Source organism: Nesoenas mayeri (genome assembly GCF_963082525.1).
Source record: "Nesoenas mayeri genome assembly, chromosome: 23".
Lineage (NCBI taxonomy): Eukaryota > Metazoa > Chordata > Aves > Columbiformes > Columbidae > Nesoenas > Nesoenas mayeri.
In genome coordinates this window covers 2,499,456-2,512,582 of record NC_137574.1, presented here as the reverse complement: position 1 = coordinate 2,512,582, position 13,127 = coordinate 2,499,456, and the positions used below count along the sequence as shown (strand labels likewise).

Here is a 13,127-nt window from a genome sequence, read left to right as displayed (position 1 = left end):
TCTGAAAGCCTCAAACCAGCTCAGCCGTGCACAGCACATGCATTAAAAGGAAAGAATTGTCCACGCACCTCTTTGAAAGACTTCTTTACCTCCACTAATGGATGCCAGTGCGCGATGGGCTTGCGCGGGTACGCCAGCATCTCGTTCCAGTGGTCTCTGCCCAGCCCTTCAGCGTTGACTCCCACACGGCAAACCCCAATAATCTCGTTGTGACCCACTCTGAAGAACAGTAGGAAAGCAACAGGGTTATCGCTCTTGTTCGCACACCAATTGCTGCTCAGAGTGAAAACATTTGATTTCTCAGACAGGACAATGGTTTGCAGGATAAGTGAATGGCAAAGGGGAGCACAGTGCTCACTCAAGAAAATGCCATAAAGCAAAGCACCAGTTTTACTGTACTCACTATTCTAGCAGGTAATTTTCCATAACTGTAAATATCAAGGAGAGTTTAACAATATCTCACTAGCGATGTATCCTAAAAGGGGCTGACAAGAAGGATGGGGACAGACCTTTTAGCAGGACCTGTTGTGAGAGAACAAAGGGTGATGGTTTAAACTAAAGGAGGGGGATTCAGGCTGGACATGAGGAAGGAATTGTTGGCCCTGAGGGTGGTGAGAGCCTGGCCCAGGTTGGCCAGAGAGGTGGTGGATGAACCATCCCTGGAGACATCCCAGGCCAGGCTGGACGGGGCTCTGAGCAACCTGAGCTGGTGCAGATGTCCCTGTCATGGCAGGGGGGGCACTGGGGGAGATGGGGAGGTCCTTTCCAACCCAAAATATTGTGTTATTCCGCACCACAGAGCTGTGCAACCAGGGCTGTGATACTAAGAAACATGGCTATTGAGCACGAAAACCTGCACCCAAAAGGATATTTTCCCCTCCACGTCTCCAGAGCCTCCCACCTACCGATCATAATCCATGACGGAGATAAGCAGACTGACTTGATCCATGTTCTCTGGGGGGATGTCAAAGATTATTGCTTCATTGTAAGTGGGATTAAGTGTGTTTTTCTTTATGGTGGTTTTCTTCTTTTTCAGTCTTCGCCCATCACAGAGCAAAGACACTTTGACATATGGATCTGGAGAGGAACAGAGAGGAAAAGGCCTTCTGGTTATGGAAGTTTATCTTGTTACTGTCACAATATAGAAACAGCATTATCAAAGGATGGACTGTAAATTACCACAAGCCAAAGGCAACTCTGAATGCACTTTTAGGAAAGAGGTTGCCTGTTTACCAAACAAACCCACCATTTCTTGAGTGCTGACATGAAGCTCAGGCACCGGAGAACCAGCACTGCAGCCCACTTGGAACAAAAAACCAGCCATTTCCACCAGTTTTGCTGTGATAAGGGTCTGCAGGTGTAAGAAGGCCCCATCTCAACCCAAAAACCCATGGCGAATAAAGAAAAGAAGATGCCCACGGGCTCTGGGCACTTGGGCATTCGAGCTGGCTTTAGTTGCATGGCCACAAACAGCAAACCCAGCGCTTTCTCCGGAACAAAACCATAACATTTTCAACATTTGCCTAAAACAATACAATGTAATGAAGCATTTTGACCATAGAGGGGGTTATTTTACGGGTATCATTTCCTGCACCGAAACTATCCAGCTGCTAACGTTATGTAGCAGAGTTGCAGTGAGCAGGGGAATTTTAAACCCCATTTTCCCAATGTTCAAGGTATTATTACAGAAACACTGTATACAGCACCAAGCTCCAGCAGAGTAGAGATGTTTTCTGCAAAGATCTTTTACTGTATTATTTTCTGCCTTTTATACAAGTTGTCAATGAAATTCAAATACAATTATGTTGAGCTCTGGCGAAGAAACTCTTTATGTTGAAATCCAGAATTGATGCATGCAGAATTTGCAAGCCAGCTCTTTGGAATCGTGAATGCATACGACCACCATACAGAGGAATCCACATTCACCTGGGATTTCGCTAGGTGGCCCATGATCCTTTCCTAATCTTGAGGTGAAATGATTGATTCTGGCTGTAGGGGATTCTCTGGTAGAAAACTCCCTATTCACATAAATCCGCAAGGGTTGGTGTGTGAAGCATCCAACCCAAGAGATGCACTAAAGCTTTGACTCTGCAAACCCTCCTGTAGGGATGGAAACTGCTGGCAGCCTCCTCAAATAGTATATTTAGGTATATAATCACCCTTGGGAATGGTTTTTAAAGATAATTCTACTTTAAAAATTCCGTGCATACTTAAACCACGGGCAAAGCGTTGTCGGATGTTTCAGAGACGACACGGCACAACAGTGGGGTCCGTCCAACCATGGAGCACCCACCTGAGTAACCAGTGATATCCATCGCTTTGAGATTCCTGCATTTAATGACTGTTAAGGTGAGGCGACCTGCAGTTGGCAAATAACAAAGGGAAAACATGATCTCTCCCAGGTCCACGCTTTCCTTCAATAAAACAGAGAACACATTATGTTGGAAACGTGTGAGAACCAGCTCGGCTGCCCCCACCGCGAAGCTTCGTGCAGGATTCACACGGCACTCGCTCCGAAACAGCCTTGTCTCTATTCTGCCATTTCCAAGCGAATGACACTTCACTATATGGCTGTGCTGTGGAATTTTATCATTTTCCTGTGTATCCCAATGTTATTTGGCTAAAAATGAACACAAGGAACAGGAGGAAAAATAAAATATGTCCAAATGTGATTTACTCGGTAGTTACAGACCAGAGGTCATGGCATTAATACAGAAGAGAAGCACGAAGGGCCCCATTTAGTAGCAATTGAGCTTTTACGGTTGTAAAATCATTATTATTCGGACTGCCAGCCCCTTTGAGATGCCTTCAAAAGCTCACAAATGCAGCATGAGGCATGTATAGGTACGTACATAAATAGTGAATTAACCAGCAGATGGCACTCAGAAATGTTTGGTGGTTCCATAGAGGCAAATGTAATTTTCTCTTTTAGTGCCCCATAAAACAACTTTTACACGTAGCTCTTAGCGCCTGTCGTACGTGCAGCCTTATCTACTGCACCCCCTACAATCCCATTCCATCACTGCCTTGCTCATGGAAATTCAGGGGAAAAAACCAAACCAACCAAAACTATTCTCTAAACTAGAAAGCATTATCATCCAAAGTCAGCAGAAAGTCTTCTGAATACCTTCCAAAAGCGGAAAAGTGGATTAAAAAATATATATATCTTATTTTGTACATACAGATCCCACATCTGTAGAGCAAACAAGCAGTTTATTTTAGGAAACAGAGTATTTGATTCATTTCAATGTGATATAATGATCTGCTGAAAAGAAGTTGTAGCTGTTACTAGTAGCGCAATGGAACTAAAAAGACAAGTAAATGCAAAAGGCACTTAAAGCTTTGCTAAGTGTTAGGAGAATAGATCTTGTTGATGGCTGAGATTTTTGCCAAATGATTTCCTTCTTGTTCTCTGGTAAGGCAAAGATTAGATATTTATTCTACTTAGACGTGCAGAATACTAATGAACATTCTATAAAAGTCTTGGTTCTTGACAAGACTTCACTCGACTAGCAATTAAACTGAAAAAATCTTCTCAAGCAGAGTGTACAAAAGAAACAGAGGCAGCCAGATGTTTTCTGGACAGAGCAACCTATGAGTAGATTTCTAAGTCTCTAAATAAATGTTCTCACAAGCTGCAATTTGGTGGTAAATAGGAGTTTAATACTCTCACCCACTCAGTGTTCCCACTCTTAATGAACCAAGGGAATCCTGAACACCTTCCCTTTCCATGCAACAAAACGATCTCGAGTCACAGCCTAATCAAATAGCTGCAAAATATTTGCTGAGTTATTGTTCTTCTACCTTTAGAACCTCTTGATGTGTCTACCAGGAGCTAAATTCCTTGTCTCACAATATATCACTGCAGGTATCTCATTAAGGTACCAGGATCATTTTCATCACACATAGAAGAGCTTTTAGAGCCCCCCAGCACCTAACTCATTCACTCACAGTGTCTTAAAATAACCACTTAAAAATCATGTGCCCGAAATTACTGTTTGCTTTTTAAGCCATGACACTTCTGATTACCTTTAGAGCTATTCTTCCTCTTTTAAGATTAATTGCTTTACACAACAAAGAGCCTGAATAAACAACGGTGCACTGAGGAGGCACTTGGTAAGGAGTGTCTGGAACCTGCTGCAAAACTACTTTTTCACCTGTATCCAGCTCCAATCCGCCGCCGCATCCCCCGTTCTTCGCTAGAGACTTTACTGACAACAGAAAATAGTTTAAAAGTAAGTGTTCTGAAATTATGATTGGAAACGGTTGTTCTATTCGCAAAGAAATGAGCACCTGAACCTCCCTCTGTGTGCTGGCCCTGCGACAGCAATTGGCACCCAGAGAACTCAGTGGACCGGGGCTGCTCTTTGGTCTGTGTTGGTTTGGGAGGGGTGAGGGCAGGAAGCCTTGCACACGGATGGCAGAAGAGACCAGTCCTGTACGAGATCCTGAGAGCACCCTCTGGGCATCATCTCATCTTCTGTTCCTCTCCTTCCACCAAGAGGACCTGCTCAGTGTATAAAACTAACATAAATTGTTCTTTGACCTCATTGTGTTAGGTTGAGAGGCTTTTCTTTGCAACCATAAATACAGGAGAGCATAATGTGTCCTGTGGGTACATTATTTTCTTGCAGATTATAGACCCTGGGACGTTTTCAAAATTCATATCAATACCTCTTAGGAAATAATGGAAGCTCTGAATCAATAAGCTTTGCAGACTTGAAACCAGAAATGTTTCACTGATTCACAAGCTGTACAATCATTAATTAAATAGTTGAGTGCTAGCTGTTCGAATAGCTTGTATCATTGCCTAAGTGCGCTCCTGTCTTCCTACCCACACCATTGATCTAATGTATTATTAGTCACTCAGAGCTTTCCTTGGGTATTTTGAAAACTGTGTTTACCCTTCTCATTTTTGATTAAGCAGAAATGTCCTTGGGTATGTTACAACTGGCCGAGATGTACCAATATTGGCCCGGTCCCAAAGAATGGCACAGAGACGATGAGGGGATGGAGCCAAATGCAGCACTCGATGTTTCTGCGGAGCTCTGCAAGGCGGCTACAGGAGGTGTCCAGGGCACCATGTTGGCTCTGCTCCTCTCACACCTTCTTTGGAGGCTTCCCCCTCATCAACGCTTCTGTTGGTGTCTCTCCTCCTGTTTTTGTGGTGGGTTTTTTTCACCTGGGGTTTTTCCCATTCAATTAGTTTGCTTAGATAGAAAAACATCCACTGTTTCTTGCAAAAGCACCCCAGCAAAACACAGAACACACACAGGTTAAAAACACCATCGCCTTCTCCTGCAGCTTTGTGGTTTACGTGCTTTTCCTCCAGTGAGACCAAGCGTTAACCCCTTCCAGTGTCACCCACTGGTCTTTTTCCTCTCACCTCCCCAGGCTCACCGCACTCTTTGTGTCCCGATCATAGAGCAAGGGAAGGGAAATCCGCTGCCACCACACAAGTGGATTCACTCCGGGATTCAACCCCACGGCACGTCACAGCTGACAGCGAGCTGGGTCTCAGGGCAGATCTAATGGGCAGGTGCCTCCAAGAGGCATCTGCTCTTGTGATGCCCCTTGTTCCTCTCCCAGCAACGCTTTGCCAGGAAAACGGATGCGCCTGATGCCCGCTTGCCTCTTTGCCAGCGTTTTGCCTTTCATTCTCATCCATTAATCATAACAGAGGTGGCTATTTGTGGCTTGGAAGCCACGCGCTGTGAGCACCCTGCTAACCGACACCACTGCCTGTCCCCGTGGTTGGTCCTGCGCCTCCCTCCCGCCTCGCTCACAGGCAAGATGCTCAAAAGGCAACACAGCATCAGCTCATAGCACGGCCCCAGCAACACCTCAGGGCGCCTGGCAGGCGTCACGTAGATCTTGGCATCCTCAGACAGGGATGGCAAAAGCTGTGCTGGCACAGAGGCAGGACGGTCGCTCTCTGCACCCTACCTGCCAGCCCAAAAGCTGCCTACCGGAGCCAACACGCTGCATGGACACCGTGTTCCCTGCGGTGCGCGGGTGCTGAGCTCCAGCACATCACAGCTGCACACACGCGATGGAACTCACCGCTCTCTTACAAAGTTGCGAACAGGCTACGATGAAAGAAAAAGCACTAATAGTAGTGGCCAAGGGGTACAGCTGGTGAGGAACGCAGTACGGAAAAAAAAGCTGCAGGCTTGCAAAGCAAATGTCTTTTCAAACTGCTGACCGCAATGCAATAAATATGCATATCTGAAAGTTCATTCCCCAATAAAGAAAGCAGGAGAGCAGAAGTATGAGATGAGGTGCGAAGCAAGTTGCATGATGGATTTTTGCAAGCTGTGGGGTTGTTCCACTCACTAGGAATGGATCCCCACCCATCCGGCCCTGGACCTGCTCACCATACCTCTCCTCCAGGTCCTGCACGCCACGCTGCAGCCCCCTCCAAAGCAAATACTCACCGTCGTCGCATACTGAATGTCCTTCCAGATGGTTGTCTCCCGGGAAAGATCCGAGGCCTCAAACAGGTTCTCCAAGATAACTTCTCCTATCATGTCGTGTCTGGAGAACCTGTCAAAGTCAAAGACGCTCAGGTGGAGCTTCCTGCTCACCAGCTCCTCGTGGGGCACGGGGAAGTGGAAGGACTCGTCGAAGGTGGGATTCAGAGTCTTCCTGTGGACTCGCGTCTGGAACTTGCGCTTTCTGTCGGGCAGGAGGTAGATCTTCACGTAGGGATCTGAGCTGCCGCAGAAGTCTTTGGCTGGCAAGTCAAAAGCCCTGAGAATCCGCACGGTCAGAGTCTCGTTCTCGTAGTCGTACTTGAGAGTGAAGTTAATTTTCCCGCAGGTCTTTGCTGCCTCTTTTTTGGGGTCCTCGGACTCAACGGATTTTTGCTTATAGAGCTCGGGCTTAATGCGACCGATGCTGGTGGGCTGCTCAGCCACAGCCGGTGGGTCCATGCCATAGTCCATGCTGGACACGTGCATTTGCCGAGGAAGGTGCCTTTTGAAGGAGATGTGCCTGCGGGAGGAAAATATGACAGCTGTATGCCTTTCCAAGGACATTTATCTCCTTTTTCTTCCCAGATTACTAATGCTAGGAAAGCAGGGAGAGCACAAGAACGAGTGCAATAGGTGCTCCTGGCCTTGGTAGAGAAACCACGTATGTTATGGAAATGAACACTGAAGGGAATAGCTCCACTGGTTAAAGAAACTGATCCAGCAAACCTCCCAACTTGCAGATTATTTACAGCAAGCTGCATTTTTTCACCTGTTACAGAGGTGAAACAGCCTACAGTTGTTATAATATATATATAAAAATATAATATATATAAATATATATATATATGAGACCAAACATCTCCTTAACTGAGCCATAGACAACCCAGCGTGGAGACTCTTTCCCACTCTCAATCGTTACAATTCCGAGATACTGGCACTAAGTGTCCCTCAGGCCAAAAACCTTTCAAAGAGAAAGAACCACCACTGGCTCAAAAAAATGGACCTTTTTCTGCATATTGTTGCCTCCAAACTTCTCCAACAGACTCTCATCGCAAACCAACAGATAATTCTTGACAGGGAGGGACGCGCGGGCTCCTCTGGGAGCTGTTGCTTGCCTTGAGCTCCCCTTTGGCACAAGGGAAACTGTTTGTAAGCAAAGCTTAACCCAAGCAAAGCATAAAAGCTTTCTGTGGACTCGCGGCATTATTTCAGATCAGCTGGTGTTTACAAGAGCAGTGTATGGAGTTATTTAACCATATGAAGGACTCGTATAGCCATAGCATTAGCTTTCAGTGGTACGTGGTGCTCAGAGACCTCGCTTCTCCTTGGCAGATTCCTCAAAGGCGTTTTGGCCGGGGCTGCGAGTCAGAGACCCCAAAGTGCTGCTGTTTTTCCCCAGCATCTCTGGCCCTGTCTGCCTATGCTGGGCTCTTTCAGCTGAGAAAGTGGGTTTGAAACCTTCCCACACGCAACCAAGTCCCCCTTTCTTTGTCCCGATTCAGACAGGCTGAGCTTTTGTGTTCTCCTCCACTGGAAAGGTGTAATGAAAGCAGAAGGAGCATAACAGAGAGGCCGTCAGCTGTCCAAAAAGCAGTGCGGCTAAATGAAAGAGTATATGTCACGATTGCAGGTGGCACCGCGTTGATTTTAACCCTGTCCTCTTCAACCAGAAGTCTGTGATGGGTGCCTTATTAATTCTGCAATGCCGTAGCCAATTTCTGAGCAACGTCTGTTATCGCAGTGGCATTCTTGCATGGCATGGCCAAAAAAAGTGAGCAGAAGTGCTGGGGCACAGCCAGGACCCTGCGATCGCCCTTTCCTGTCCCAGATTCACAGCCTTCTGTGTCGAGGAAGAGGTACTATATTTCTCAGTATTCTTGCCAAGAAAGTGTCCCAAGGTTCTTACAGCCTTATCCTGATTTACTGAGTATGACGGTGACATCTCTGTCCCCGGACGAGGCAGAGACGCGCACGGAGCATAAGCACTGAGCGCAGCTGGTTCTAAGCTTGTGCAGCGAGCAATACGTCAATTCTGCTTATTTAATTGTTTCTGCTAGGAGCCACAACAACAAGAGGGAGCCAAAAAGGTCTAATTCTGTCTGACAGCATACCATCATTGATACTTCAGCCTGCCTCTCATGTTGGAACAAAATTAAAGTGGCCAAAGCATACTGACGGCTTGACACAATGAGGTCGAGTCACAGTAACTGGGCTTGAATCCTCAATTTTTTTTTAAAGGGCCCATGATAAGGCAGTATTAACACATAGAATCATAGCATCGTTTTGGTTGGAAAAGCCCCTCAAGATCATGGAGTCCAACCATTTCCCCAGCCCTGGCACTGCCCCATGTCCTGAGAACCTCATGTCCGTCTGTCCAACCCTCCAGGGATGGTGACTCCAGCACTGCCCTGGGCAGCCTGTTCCAATACCCAACAGCTGTTTCCATCTCTGCTGTGTTATATTTCTTTGGAAATCAACTTTCCAATCTTTGGAAAGTAACCCAGCGTGTAGGTGGGAGTGCTTTCTTTAGCCTCCTGAAGGTATCTGAACCTCAGGCTCCATTAAGCTCTTCCCATCCCCGCAGAGCGCCGCGTCCCGCTCACCTGGTGGAGGACGCAGGCTCCGTCGTCTGCCTCTGCATCCGCGTGCGCCGCATGATGTGATCCTTCATGGACATCTGGACCTCCGCGGGGATGTCTGGCGACGTGTGGCTGATCTTCACCGCTGCCTCCAGGAAACTTACGGCGCCCGTGTCCTTGAGCTTGTCTGCCATGCTCTCCTTAGCGCAGTCTGCCTCGCGCTGCGAGACGGCCGGGTGAGAAGAAACGGCCTTGTTCCTCCAGGGAACCCAGCACAGCTTCCAAAAGAGAAAGAGAAAAACTGCCACCAGGGCCAGTCCACACACAATAACTATCACCGCAAGGAGGCTGATGGAGAGCTCTACAGGGGAGAGAAGGCGACAGCGACAGGGAGAGGGGAGGAACGGGGAAGGAGAAAAGAAAAGAAAGATGGTGAGAAAGCTATAGGTAAAAGGAAGAAACGCCCCAAACTGACATATCACGACTAACGGAGAGCTCTTAGCAGGTTCTGCAAGCAGGAGTCAAACCCAAGTGAGCATCCCCAGATGGATTTGTGACCTCCTCCTGCCCCAGACACATCTGGCGAGAAACAGCTGCCTCCAGATGGCCAGAGCTATGAAGTGTTATACCGTGATACTTAGACTGGCTATAAAATATCATCCTTGATTTGTTTTGTGATGTTCGCAAACTGCTGAGCCTGAAACAGAACTGCAGAAAGGGACGATAGAAACAAGCTCCAGCGCTGCCCCGGCAGAAACTGCCTTTTTGCTTCGTACCACAGGTGCTCAGACACTATATTACAAAAATCTGTCTACCGTGATCCTGGAAGCAGATTGTTGTTGTATTATCAACGCTCACGTCTCATCAGATGTGCCCATAGGGAATAAAAACTAAATACCAATACAAATAAAAACCCCAAACAAACAAACAAAAGCAACCTCCACAAGCTGCTGATGCCGTGAAATCAAACATAAAGAATTCTATAAAGTACTACGCGTTCTTCCTTATTCTGAATAGCACAGGAGCTGTGTGTGTTCTCTGACTCTCTGAGTTGCTTTTACCTCATATGTTGTATATTTCAGCATTTCAGTCTTTTTCTGGAGAGGAAAGAGCTTCCATATCTATGGCTGAAGAATCAGGAATAAAAGGAAGCTATAGATAGATATGATCCAGGCTATGAAACGATTCACAACACTTCAAAAAGAGAAAACATTGGCTATTTTTAATTCCTTTCTTACAGCCTATTCCCAGATTCCCACACAAACCAATATTCCAACTTTTTGCATATATGTCTATGTTGTTACAAAGGAAATACTAATAGTTGCAGTGAAGAATCCATCACTGTTGGAAGTTGTTATGTGGCAAGAAAAGTTTCTGTTGAGCTACTTCAGCCCATTCTGAGAAGTTACATAGCATGCACGGATCTGCCAGCACACCAGCCTCATTAATGGAAAACATCAGAAATAATCAGTCATCTGTTCTGAAAACCTGTTGCCAGCTTGAGAGAGATCTTAGTTCGTGTCACTTCTTGCTGCGCTGGCATTCATAATGTATGTGACAGGATTCACAGATACTTTCATGCATGACCTCCTGCCCTTTCCTCTGACAGCTCATATAAAACACCAGCAGAAGGGATCAGGATCTTACAGACAGTTTTTTAAGCATCTGCCTGGGGAGAATATTGGTTTGTCTGAAGATGACATTGAATTCCCCAAGACTTTTTCGTGACTTATTAAATATCAGTTGGACAGAGCTGACCTTAATTGACTTAATGAGCTTTCTCTTACGAATTTGAAAATATCAGTTACTTTAAAAAAAATAGCTAGAATTGAAAATGTTATGCTTTAAATGGGCTCTGTCTAAGGCAGAGCAGCACAGGGGTGGTTCAAGCTCTGATTCACCCAACATTTCCACAGCCCTCACGACGTTATCGCTCTGAGAATCATTGCATCATTTTGGCTGGAAAAGACCCTCAAGATCATTGAGTCCAACCGTCACCCAACACTGGCATCAAACCAATTGACTTCTTGGTTTGTGTTTTTACCGGTTTTGTAACGTCTAAAACCTTTGTTATTGAATCTTACAACACAGCTCACAGAATGGCTCAACACAATAAGACTTCTAAGAAGGTTGAGACTTTCTACTGCCTTTCAAATAAAAGATGAGATGGCCCAGGGCAGGACAAAGGGACAGAGAAGCGATTTAAAAGGAAATTTGGGAAAGGAGGATCATTTTGTGGTCAGTCCAGCTGCTGCCTTGCCCCGGTACCCATGAACTCAGCTCGGCAGCACAGTTATCCATTTTGTTTCATCTTGGATGGGAACTAATTAAGAGAATATGGTGGAACTACCTTCCAGCTTTATGTCCCTGCTGACTTCATAACACCAGCACTGCGTTACCAAAGGGGATAATTAGCAAAGTCCAAACAGAAAACGATTAATAATATGACAAAGACATGATTACAATAGTCTATTAACTGCAAGACAACACTGGTCTAATTATGGCAACGCTGATTTTTATTACTGTGAAGGAGATCCTTGCACTATCATTAAAGAGATTCATGGATAACTCTGAGTATGATGTGAAGAGTTATATTTAATATCTTGAAGATGTAATTTAGCTTTCCTTCCTCCCACTCCCCATAGGGAAAACAAAACACATTTGATGGCTCTCTCAGCGCTCCAGCATCTATTAGTCATCCCAGCTACCTGTTGGATTTCAACTAAGTTTGAATACCATGAGTGGAGGTTCAAGGAGGCTGAAAACATTAAATACTTCAAGCTGAGGCCCAGTGTGGGCATCCATCACCTCTCTGGCCAACCTGGGCCAGGCTCTCACCACCCTCAGGGCCAACAATTCCTTCCTCACGTCCCACCTGAATCTCCCTCCTTTAATTTAAAACCATCACTCCTTGTCCTATCGCAACAGCCCCTGCTCAAAAGTCTGTCCCCATTTTTCTTATTGGCCTCTTTTAAGTACGGAAAGGCCACAATAAGGTCTCCCTGGAGCTTCTCGTCTCCAGCTGAACACCCAACTCTAATATATCAACCGTTGCTCACACCATGTCAGGATATATTTCCAGCCTTCTCTGTCCATTTTTGCTACATTTTTCTATTACAACTGTGCTTGTGAGAATATATCGTTCTATTTCTGCAGGGCTTCATATAGATCATGCATTCAAATGATGGATTGCTGCGAGAGTTATTGCTGGAGGAGAAGACGGGCAGCTCTGGGGCTACAAAACACCACGTGAGGCATCTACCAACTGCTGATCTAATTTTCTCTCAATTGAGAAGCATCAGCAATGTTCGTCTGATTAGCTGAGGGCTGGAAATTGGGCATGAGAAACTGCGGTGGATGTCGAATGCCCGAGGCGGGGGCAGACAGGGGCACAGGACAGGAGCGGGGGAAAAGGAGGAGGTTTCCATTAAATCCTGGCTACAGACGTGTTTGTGTAGCAACAACATTCAGCTTCGAAGCTTTACAGAGCAAGGACTGGATGGAACAGAAACCGAAGGTTAAAGCAGCACAGCATCCAGCAGCACCAACATCCAGAGCCAAAGCACGAAGCACGGCAGAGCAAGGGAACGAGCCCTTTGGGGATACGGCTCCGGATGCCCTGCACGGCGCCGCGGCAAGCGGAGCACTCTGCAGCAGGAATGTTGAGAAGGAAACCGTCTGCCTTATAAATCGTGAAGCGCTGCGTTGGATGAGAGGTGAGCTGCAGTGCAGCAGCGTGCGGTTCTCAGCCAGCTCCTCATCCCCTCCTCAAGCACACTGCGGCGGGAACGGTAACAGAGCAAACAACAACCATCAGACCGTCCCTGTCACCCAGCACAGCCTCGGTTTGTGTGTCAGCAAGCAGCTCTGTTCAACAGAGCCCAGAGCTCTGCAGATAACAGGGCTGCACAGGGGAAGCAATGCAGGGCTGCTCTGCAAACTCCAGCTCCCTCCTGCATGAAGCTAAAAGGAGGTTTTACCCCATTCATCTGCTCCCTGCACCCCAAGTCTCACACTATCAGCTCCCAGCAGATTCCTCCTGCCAGCACGGGCTCTGCAGGAGCCCTGACGA

The 13,127-nt window shown here is 46.5% G+C and overlaps 1 protein-coding gene across 1 annotated transcript in view; it reads right to left on the bottom strand.

The window, feature by feature from the left end:
• The window catches only part of SYT6 (synaptotagmin 6), a gene marked incomplete at both ends in the record, with an annotated part of 29,365 nt that overhangs the window by 5,276 nt on the left and 10,962 nt on the right, over window positions 1-13,127 (bottom strand). The window contains 5 exons of the mRNA XM_080358547.1: window positions 69-219; window positions 906-1,077; window positions 2,294-2,414; window positions 6,438-6,996; window positions 9,080-9,416. Coding sequence (XP_080214673.1) covers window positions 69-219; window positions 906-1,077; window positions 2,294-2,414; window positions 6,438-6,996; window positions 9,080-9,416 — 1,340 coding nt within the window. The remainder of the gene's footprint in view (window positions 1-68; window positions 220-905; window positions 1,078-2,293; window positions 2,415-6,437; window positions 6,997-9,079; window positions 9,417-13,127) is intronic.